The 11,189-nt window shown below is 45.3% G+C and overlaps 1 protein-coding gene and 1 pseudogene across 1 annotated transcript in view; one reads left to right on the plus strand and one right to left on the minus strand.

Annotated features, from left to right (window-relative positions):
* Positions 1 to 10,220, plus strand: part of TRMO (tRNA methyltransferase O) — a 31,898-nt gene extending 21,678 nt beyond the window's left edge. The window contains exon 6 of the mRNA XM_035016236.1: positions 8,929 to 10,220. Coding sequence (XP_034872127.1) covers positions 8,929 to 8,956 — 28 coding nt within the window. The 3' untranslated portion in view covers positions 8,957 to 10,220. The remainder of the gene's footprint in view (positions 1 to 8,928) is intronic.
* A 10-nt stretch (positions 10,221 to 10,230) lies between these two features.
* Positions 10,231 to 10,812, minus strand: LOC118017916 (annotated as a pseudogene).
* Positions 10,813 to 11,189: the final 377 nt, after the last annotated feature.

An 11,189-nucleotide genomic window follows, 5' to 3' on the forward strand; every position in this document is an offset into this window, starting at 1 on the left:
AGATCAATAAAATTGATAAACTTCTGGCCAGACTGATTAGAAAAAGACCTCAATTAAAATATCGGGAATGAGAGGTGACACCTCTATAGATTCTACAGATAGTTCAAGGGAATATTATGAACAACTTTATGCCAATAAATTTTAAAACTTAGATGAAATGAATAAAAAAATATGAAAGATACCAATTATCAAAATCTAGTTAAATAAATAACCTGAATAGCCCTTGTATCAAATTCAAATTGTATTTAAAAACCTTCTCAGAAAACTTCAGATGCAGATGGCTTCACTGGGGAATTCTATCAAGAACTGTTCTTCTAGGAAGAAAAAAAAGAATTCTGAACAAACTCTTTGAAAATATGAAAAGGAATACTTTTCAACTCATTTTGTGATCCCAAAATTACCTTGATACCTAAACCAAACAAAACTATTACAAGAAAGAAAACTACAGACCAATATCTCTTGTGTGAGTATAGTTGCAAAAGTTTTAAACAGAATTTTAGGAAATGTAATCCAACAATATATTAAGGGATAATACATCATGACTGAGTAAGATTTATCCCAGGAATGTGTGGTTGGTTTAACATTTTAAAAAAATCAATGTAAGTCATCATATTTATAAACTAAGAAGGAAAAAAACTGGGGCACCTGGGTGGCTCAGTTGGTTAAGCATCTGCCCTTGGCTCAGGTCATGATCCCAGAGTCCTGGGATCCAGCCCCTCTTTGGGTACCCCGCTCAGTGGGGAGTCTGCTTCTCCTTCTCCCTCTCCCTCTGCCCCTCTCCCCACTTGTGCACACTCTGTCTCTTTCTCAAATAAATAAAATCTTAAAAAAAAAAAAAACAACATTTCAGTAGATGCAGAAAAAGCGCTTGACCAAATCTAATATCCATTCCTGGTTTAAAAGAACCCTCAAAACTAGGAATGGAAGGGAACATCCTCAGTCTGATAGAGGGCATTCTCAAAACACCTACACCCAACATCATACTTAATGGTGAAAGACTGAATGCTTTCCACCCTGAGATCAAGAACAAGACAAGGATGTCTCCACACGCTACTTCTGTTCAATATTGTACTGGAGGTACTAGCTAATGCAGTAAGGCAAGAAAAAGAAAGAAAAGGCATACAGATTGAAAAGAAAGAAATAGAATTTTCCTGTTTACAGATAACAGATCTATGAAGAAAATTCAAAGTTGACAAAAACCACTAGAACTAATAAGTGAGTTTAATAAAGAAATGGAATATAAGGTCAAAAAACAATAAAATTTATCTCTATGTATTAGTAATGAACAACTGGAAGTTTAAATAAAAATGCCATTTACATAAACTTATGAAATAGGGATAAAATTTATCAAAATATGTATGATGTCTGTACACAAAATTACAGGACATTGCTGAGGGAAATTGAAAAAATTGAGATATCTACAATGTTTGTGAATCAGAAGACATAGTATTAACATATCAACTCTCCTCAAATTGATTTATAGATTCAAGGGAATTAAGTAGGCAGGCTATCTAAGGCAGGGGGCACTTCAGTGGGACAACCCTGATGCTGGCTCTGCATCTCTATCTCCAATATGAACCTCAGTTCATCAGCAAGCTGCTCTTTAAGGCTTGGCTGTTCCAGATCTTGGGCAACCAACACTTGGGGTGGGGGCAATACTTGGCCACTGGAGCCCCTTGGCCACTCAGACATTCAATTTCTGAGCATCTCTCAGCTCACTGACCCTCAGAACATCTTCCAGTTATGATACAGCAGCTGGAGTCTTCTTGGACTTCCACTGTCTCCCTGGATTATATGACCCTTGAGGGAATCCCTAAATTAATCTCCCAATATCCTTTTCCTGAAGTGGAAACTCCAAGGAGATGCTCCCCTCTATGGGGCTCCCCTCCAGACATTCTTTCTGTTCTCTGCCTCTGGGGCACTGCTTCTCCATGGCTGGAGTCTGTGGGTACACAACACCACTCTTATCCCTTGGGTCATGTCCTGCCATCATTTGACTGGGAGTGACTCTGGACTGCCTCTCTTGTCCTTCATATAGTCACATTGTGCCACGATTTGTCCATGATGATGGGCAAAAGTTTGTCTTGTCTTCTCCTTGGACTGAGGGTCCTGTGTGAACCATGACCAACATCTCAGGGCCCTCTGGTTTCCTTGCTTACACTGGAAGGCCAGGGAAAGGACTATCCAGGGTAAGAACTGCATTTTTTGTGATCAGCTTGTCTCCAGACCTGTGCAATGAATGGTTTCTTTCAAAGAGCTAATAAGCAACCTTGGCTTAGCCATCCCTGAAACATGGGTGGCTGGGAGAGAAAAGCGGACTGGGAAGAAATCATGATTGGGTCTCTATCAATGTAACACTTTTATGGATTCAAGGACCTTGAGAGGTAAGTTCTACCTCGGCTGTACCCCAAACCATATAACCTGGACTTCTAGTACTTACCTAATGCCTGGATCAAGGAAGGAAATCTTCCAAGAGGTATTCAGACAGTGTTCCTGATTCATGAAGGTGCCAAATTTCCAGTTTCCTATTAACTATAGTACTTCGAGGAGGGGGCAATTGGCAACAAGCCATGAACTACACACACCTACAAGGGCTCCTGCTGGAGTTATGTACCCAACCTTTTGTCCAAGTGAATCTTTAGGGTGTTTTCCAGTTGTATCTGGTCTAGGTTCTCCCTTGAACCCTTTGATGAGTCATTCCCTGAGTGGCATACCAAGTCACTTTCTCTCTCCTTAGAATCAGACCCTAGGCTCCTCATGGGGTAGCTTTCTAAATACTAGATTATTGGGGGTGGGGCACTTCCTTGGGCTATGCTCCATACTCTTTGTAGGTCATTCCCTAGCTGGCACTTTGCCAGGCCCCTCACGTGGAAACTTCCTGGATGCCTCTATGTCATCTGGTCTAGATCCTTCCCTGCTGCTTTGGCACTTGTGACAGAGGATTGTGAAGATCCACGTTTGCCCTTTGGCCAAGAAGTCCCTGCTGGTTTGCTGTGAGGCTGTATCTGTGCCAGATGGGCTCAGTGCTGGATGAAGCTTTGAAGGTGGTGCTCCAGCTGCCCCCAGATCTCCTTGCTAGGAAATTCTCCATCAAGGATGAGCCTGATACTTGAGACAGAGAGTCTCCTGTACTGTTATACTGAGGACTGTTGGGAGCCAGAGAATTAAAGATTTCCTGAGATCTTTGGAACAAAAGAAGGCAAACATCACAAATGTTCCAGCTGCTTCTACAATAAGTGCCAATCCAGGGATTGAATTTCCCTTGGGTGAGAGTCTGTACTTCATCCTGGGGTCTAGGAAAGGACACTCCACGGGCCCTAACTGGGGCTGAGATAGTGGGAGAGAAACTGAAGGGGGCACCTGGGGTAAGGGCTGAGGCCAGTGGGGATTCTTTAGCCTGGATATGAACTGGACCCATTAGGGAATCCACTAAATAAGACAAAGGAAGACACTAGTGGGGATCAACCCTGTCCAGAGACCAGGACAGTAGCCCCCAAGGACTCTGTACAGAGAAGGGAGACCCTGGGAGAGCTGGTTCCATTTCTGCTGCAAAGAGCCTCCTGCCTCTCCTCCAGTGTTTGGGGTTTGGGAACTGAGGACTGTGCATTTATTTATGTTACTCCACAAGGGTTGGGAGCCTTCAGTGTCCCATGTGTCAGCCAGAGACTAAAGTAGTTCCAGAAGATCTCACTGATGTGCTTCAATTGTTTGGGAAGGACCCCTCCTCCTATTCTTTCTCCTCCATAATCTGGAAATTCACTCCTTTTCTGACTTGTGTATTCAAGAGCTCTTAGATATCAGGACTGAGGGAGAGGCTACCACCTCAATGCACCTGCTTGCAGAATCCCCCAGAGACAGGCCTCTGAGAGAGGGGAGGGCTCAGGCAGAGATGTGGAAGACAAAGGGGACACAGAGGGGGCAGCATCTTCCCCAGCCTCCCTAAACATCAGAAGATCAGCTTCTACAGTCACTCTGTCACGACTCTCCCAGCAGGGATCTTGCTGCCCTCATTAAGAAGTTAGCCCAGGTGGCCGCACAAGACAAGAGGTACAAGCTACAGCCGGGAGCAGAGTGGGGATGGGGGACCCAGCAGGCCTGGCAGGAGTCACATTCCCCTACATCACTGACTTCATGATACTTCTTTCATCTCTCATGCAGAAATTTCCTTCACATTCCCTCCCTATAAGTTTGCCCTCACATGTCAAGTTCGGCTGCAGTGGGGCCCTGGAATCACATAGGCCATGCTAGGAATAGAAGTACAGGAAACAAGAAGAGACTTACAAATACCTGCTTTTCCAAAGAGCTAGCAGGTCCCATGTCACATGAGCTCCTTTCTGGCAAGCTCTCCAACCTGGGACACCAGGAGACTGAGTCACATGTGGTGAAGGGAACAGCAAAGGGATCTTCTAGGACGCTGAGTAAAATGGTCCTTTGGGACACTATGGACTCTGAGATCCCCAAGCATTCGTGTACAAGATCAGTCAGTGACAACAACTGACAGGCTCAAGTATGGAATAGCGCTTTTTACTTTATCCCATCAGATCCTCATAACCACGTGTGAGGGACGCAGGCCAATCTCAACAAGGAATATGAACCTTAGGAAAGTTAAACAATTTGTCCCAAATCAGGACCCAAAAGGCGGGTCTCCAGATAGTCTACCACTGCACCGCCACCTAGTGGGCAATACCCACTGGCCAGCTCCATCATTTTTCATTCCCGTGGACGGGCCTAGCAGAGAACCCAAAAACATTCTAGGTTCGGACTCCTTCCTGAGTCTCCTTGCTGAGAGCTTTGTTTTCAGAGAGGGGTGGGCTCTAGCAGCTGACATCCTCAGAGACTGTAGACCTGGGTCTCATGGAAAGGAGAGACTAAGCTTAACTCTTTTTCAAATTATTTATTTTTATTTAAATTCAATCAACATATATTAGTGGTTTCAGAGGTAGAGGTCAGTGATTTATCAGTCTTATATAATACCCAGTGCTCATTACATCACGTGTCCTCCTTAATGTCCATCACCCAGTTACCCCATCCGCCCACCTCCCTCCCCTCCAGCAACCCTCAGTTTGTTTCCTATGATTAAGAGTCTCTTATGGTTTGTCTCCCTCTCTGATCTTGTTTTATTTTTTCCTCTCTTCCCCTGTGATAAGCTTAACTCTTGAGAGCTCTGGAATGACAGGCAAATGCTCCCTCTTTGTTCCTCTTCTTCCCTCTGCATTGATGCTGAAAGAAAAGAAACGAATGAGGGGCTTGGACTCAATTCTTACTCTTTCCTCGCTAGGCATTATTCATGGATAGATCATTATTCATGAATAATTTTTCTATAATGCATTAATGGAGCTCTACATTCCTTCCCTTTTATTCATTTGTAAAGTGGATGAAAGTATTTTCTATTCTTTTCTTTTTTTTTAGAAAACCTCACAGAAGGGTTTTCTGTGTAGGGTCCTCAGTTGATTTTCTTCAATTAGCAGACCTTTTGTGAGGAAGGGCACAAAATCTCAAATAGCATTTGCTCCAGAAGGTGGAATTCTCCTCCATGAGGACAGCACTAGGACTCTAGCACCTGATTAGAAACTCTCAGATTATCCCTAACACATAGGAAAGGCCGGGCCAACACACCTAGATGGGAGGGTGACTGGTGAACAAATGTTGAGGACTCTGTTCTCCCAGTTTTCTGAACTCTCGGAATAATTCAATCCATGGCCCCTAAATTGCATGACTGGGTTTTCCCCAGAACCCCTGTACAGCACCCAGACAGGTGGTCTGTGGGTATTGGATAGAAGCTCTCATCTCTACTCTAGCCCTGCCCTGCACACGAGGGTGATTCTCTCTTCTTTCCTGAGAGTTTCTATCTCACTTGTCTCTCTGGGCAAACATAATTGATTTAGAAATGTGGGAAGAGGGATAGGAAAAAAAAAAAAGACTCAATCCATGCTGGGGGCTGGCTCTCAGTTTCTCTAGGATAGCGGTTTGGTGGGGGACAAAGAGTTTAAGGTGAACTCCTAGCCTCTCAGCCCAGCAGATCCCTTAACCCTCCAGCCCTTTCTAATCCCATCTCCCCGTGTGCCTCTTTTCCAGCTCCATCTTTATCATCATGTCAGATGTATAGCTCCTCATGCTATTCCCTAGTCTTCCCACCCAGAACCTAGATATTAACAGTCCTTTGGCTCAGCTTGGACCCCACCAGTTCCACAGCCTTTGAAGGCCTAGGGTTATCCTGGAGATTTTTGCTCATTTCCAGGGATCCATACTGGAGTCTTCAACTCCAGCTTCTCTGCATAATCTGTTTTTGTCTTGCATCAACACAGGCATACACCTCATCCCACCCCCTTCAGTATCCCCAGAAGAATCCACTTTCATATAAAAGACCTAGTGAGCAATGCAGCCTTTGCTAAAGACAGTGCAGGAGTGACCCGAGGGAAAGAGGCCCAGGGCACACACCATGGCAAACAACTTCAAAATCCTCTCTGATTAATTATTTTCCTCCCAAAGTCCCTTTTGTGTTGCTGTGCCCCTAAGGGCTCTCAACTCTCCCTCCTCCACCCACACAGCATCCCACCCTGCTGTCCCTGTCCCTTCTCTGCCAGGTGCCCTCCCTTTGCCCAGCATGGTCATTCTTCTCCCTGATTTTACAGAGCAATCCCCTCTCCCAAGGCCCTGCCCCAGCCTGCACACCCAAGCCCATCCTGACTTGAGGACCGGGAGAGGCCTTTAAGATATTCCAACTTTTAAAGAGAGTAGTTAGAGTTATTATGAAAATATACTTGGTTAATTTTGAATCATGCCTATACTTACTGCTATGAAGTTTTCTTGATTTTTCTCACCTACTTTCTATATTTTTACCAGAATCCCTATTAAAATCTTAATATTTTTGAGGTCATGTATTTCACATCACTATTCCATTTTTTTTCTTTTTACAGATCTTTTGAGGTAAATTATTTAAAATGTACGACTTGATGAGTTATGACACATACATATATACCAGTGAAACCATCACCACAATCAAGAATATGAGCAAATCAGTTCATTTTCTTTTGTGAAGTGATATTTTATTTTATGATTTTTAAAGATTTTATTTGAGAGAGAGCATGAGCAGAAAGAGGAGCGGAGGGACAAGCAGATTCTCCACTGAGCAAGGAGCCTGAAGTAGGGCTCGATCCCAGGACCCTGAGATCATGACCTGAGCCAAAATCAGACGCTTAACTGACTGAGCCACCCAGGTGCCCCTATTTTACTTTTTTAAAGATTTTATTTTATTTTTAAAAAAGATTTTATTTGTCATATTGAGAGAGAAAGAGAGCACAAGCAGGGGGAGTGGCAGGCAGAGGGAGAAGCAGGCTCCCTACTGAGCAGGGAGCCCGATGTAGGACTCTATCCTAGGACCCTGGCATCCTGACCTGAGCGAAAGGCAGACGCTTAACCAAATGAGCCACCCAGCTGTTCTTGAGATTTTATTTTTAAGTAACCTCTACACCCAGTGTGGGGCTCAAACTCACAAGCCTGAGATCAAGAGCCACACACTCTTCTGACTGAGACTGCCAGGTGCCCCTCATAAAACAGTAAGTTTTTTAGGTGCCCAGGGTGGGTCGTGTGGGCTGGGTGTCTTTATGATAATCACCTGTGACCAACAAAGAATAACCATCCCCTAAAAAGGAAGTAAGCCATTGAAGGTGTTATCAATAGAGATGTTAAAAGGATTTAAGTTCCCTGGTTAGCTTTCTATAAAAGACCAACCCTAAAGGCCCTCGTTGGCAACCCTGTCGCAACCCTGTCGCAGCCCTGTCTCACTCTTGAGAGCTTTTTCTGTATCTTAACTTAATAAATAAACTTCTATTGCTTTACTCACACACACACACACACACACACACACAAAAACCCACAAAACAACAACAAACAGCAAGTTCCAGTCAAGTCCACCTGGGGGGAAAAAAAGTCCCAACTGAAGACTTAAAATAAACTGATCAGATTCGTACGAGATTGAGGAAGTGTGACCTGGCAGGCCCCAAAGGTGTGGGGATGGGATGCACAGTCTTACAGTAGGTCATTGGGACTGATGGTTAGTGGGGCCACTGCTGCTTCCACCCCTTGGTTCCCAGGGCATCTATGCTTCTTACTGGGGCACACCACCATAGAGCGGTCTCTGATTTAATGAATACACTATGTCCTGAAGGACGACACTCTTCCTTTCAGGGTGTTGCCTTAGAGATGGTACCTTTTGCCTTTAGAAGGGTTTCAGCATTCTATGAGGCTTCCTCCTCCGGGTGCAGTATGTGATATCAAACAGTGCATCCCATGGCCATGGGCTCATTCCCATTCCTCCTTTACTGTGAAGTTAATCCCCCTGTTCATATGCTATGCTCAGTGGGACTCCATGCCTGTAGGCCAGGCAGTCCTTATGATCATAGGGGGTCAAAAGTAACAGGATGAAGATAATGGAAATCATACAGAGAAAAGAGAGGGTGTCAATGTTTAATAATAGGCAAAGGGAAAGGAAAAGGATTTTGTAGAATCAGAAAGTTAGTCTTATTCTGTTATCTTGGACAGAAGCTATCTATTTCCAAAGTCAGTACATTCTGGAAAATTCCTAAGAATCCTCAGTCTGAGGTCTCCTAGTGGAATGGATGTCTTGTAGTCAGGAGAAAGTGATGTGTGTTTTTTTAGTTGGCAAGCATATATTGGAGTTTTATGCTATGTCAGGTGTTTTAACAGATCCTTTCCATTGAGGTTCAAGGGCAGTTTTCCTTGATGTCTTTTCCATATTTCAGATCATACAGAGGCTGCTTAGGTGGGTGTTCGGCAACTTATAAAAATAAAGCAAAAGCAAAAAAAAGTTCATCCACCTTTCCCTCTTGCATGTCTGTTTCTCCCACCAGTTTCCCCAAGGACGAGAGCCATTTCTTAACCATATCTCTCTTCCTTTGTCTTCTCCAGAGACCCACACAGGGCCGGGTGCAGATAAATATTTAGAAAAAACTGTTGAACAGAATGGCATAGTGCCCACCTTGTTGCAGTGGGCTCGCTCTCAGCTAGCAGCCGCACATTCTTCCCGCGTGTCCAGCCCGGTGGATCTGTGCTGTGGCATGCACTGCTTGAGTCCTGAGAGACTGGCCAAATTCCAGGGCAGTACTCACTGCTTGATGAAGCCAGAAGAATGCCTGAAGCGGATGAGCACATTCCCATCCAGTGTGCAAATGGTAGTGAAATCACTGTAGCTTCCTGGGGGGAGTCAAACGCCATGACCCTAACCCCAGCAGGAAGATGCCGGTGGATACATTAATAGAAACAGATTTTCCAGAATACAGAGTCCTTTTGAATCTTACTCTTCCCAGGGTCATTGCCACTGGAGTATAGCTTTATTGTTTTCCTTTAACTTGAACCTGGTGAGACCGCATTTGTAAGAAAAGGTTTTCTGATATTCTCACTTGCTCAGTGGTGGAATGGCTGCCGTGGGAAGTTATGAGTTCCTTGCCTGGGGTGCTGGATAACTAACTGATTGGCAGAGATGTGGTGGAGGTGGACGGGACTCCCAGGCCCAAGATGCTACAAGTCCCATTGTCCCCAGGATGCTGCCAGTGGTACGCAATCTGATGCGGATTTCACAATGCAGTTTTGAGGTTAGTGATGCAAGTTCATTCAGGAGAAAATTGTGGCTGGTGAGACTGACCCCAGGCTGCTGCTTGGGGCTCAAAGGGCCTGACTCACGCTTCACAGCCCCTGCCAGCATTTCACAGGGAAGCAATGTTGTCTCTCGTTCGTCTTCCTCTGCTCGTTCCCCGAAGGTAGGCGACTGGTCTTCGGCCTTCCTCTCTTCATCCCGCACAATCCCCCCTGGGAGATCTCAACCACACCCCTGGCTTCAACCTCTACCTCTGTGATGACAAATCCTAACGCTGTGTCTCCAGCCTTGACCTCATCCCGTAGCAACAGACCCATCTAAGCAACAGTTTATTGAACATCTCCATCTTGTCATCCTACATTGCAAACACAACGTGTCCCAAAGTAGGCTGTTTTCTCCTGCCTTTAAACCTGGCACTCTTCACCCAGCCAGCCACCCCACACAGAAACCTTCCTCCATCTCCCTCTTTAAAAAAAAAAAAAAAACAAACCCAATGTATTTATTTAATATATTCATCACAAGGGCTCAACGAGAGACTTAATTTAAAAAACAGAAACAAAACAAAAATGACACCACAGCTTAAGATACAGAGTCCTAGACAGAAATGAAGAGAAAGACTATCTAAGGAGAAAATAAAAAGACAACACAGAGAGGCTGGACAGTTAGGGATCTTGGCTGGAGACCTGCTTTGAGTAGGTTTCTTGAAGATACTTCTTAAAAGCTGTGGGGTTTTTCCAGAGCTTGGCAGCATGCGTGTTCAAAGGACTATCAATGTTTGGTTCTCCTAGCAGGCTCTGGATGGACAGCAGGATGGTCCTGACATCATACAGGGCAGACCACTTGTCCTTCAGGATGTCCAGGCAGATGTTCCCCTGGGTGTCCACGTTGGGGTGGTAGCAGGGTGAGGAACTTCACCCTGGGCGCGTTGTAAGGGTAGCCACTGGGGAACTCCAGGAGAGCTTATACCTCAGGTCTTCATACACTGTGCCTGCTGCCGTATGGATGGTCCCAACCCTTTTGAAAAGGTTGTCGGATTCAGGGAAGGCAGAGATGCCTTTGTCACCAGACATCATGAGGGTCATCAGCTCCTGCTGTAGCCTCTTGCCCACGGGGCCCCGGGCGGCGCCCCCGCTGGGCTTGGCTCCTTTGCGGGCAGCGGCGATGCTGGTGGCAGCTGGGTCGCGGTTCTGGGAGGCCATCCCGGGTGGCACGGGGAGGGAGAAAGGAACTCGGAGAGCACTACTGCAACTGCCCCTCCATCTCCCTCTTAAGTCCACTTCTACCTTGCATTCATGTTCTGTGTATTCACCCCTTCAGTGTCTCTTTTTATCAGCCTGTTTTATTCTAGTTCTATTGCCACTGATTTCATTACCCCTCTCCTGGGCCTTACTGTCTGACGTCATGACGGGTCCTTTCGTGCCAGCTCCCTCTTTTCTTTTCTTTCTTTTTTTTTTTTTAAGATTTTATTTATTTATTTGACAGAGAGATAGAGAGCACAAGTAGGCAGAGAGAGAGGGAGAAGCAGACTCTCCACTGAGCAGGGAGTCCGACACGGGGCTCGATCCCAGGACCCCGG

The sequence above is a fragment of the Mirounga leonina genome, unplaced genomic scaffold, assembly GCF_011800145.1.
Source record: "Mirounga leonina isolate KUSES-001 unplaced genomic scaffold, KU_Mleo_1.0 Mir_170, whole genome shotgun sequence".
Lineage (NCBI taxonomy): Eukaryota > Metazoa > Chordata > Mammalia > Carnivora > Phocidae > Mirounga > Mirounga leonina.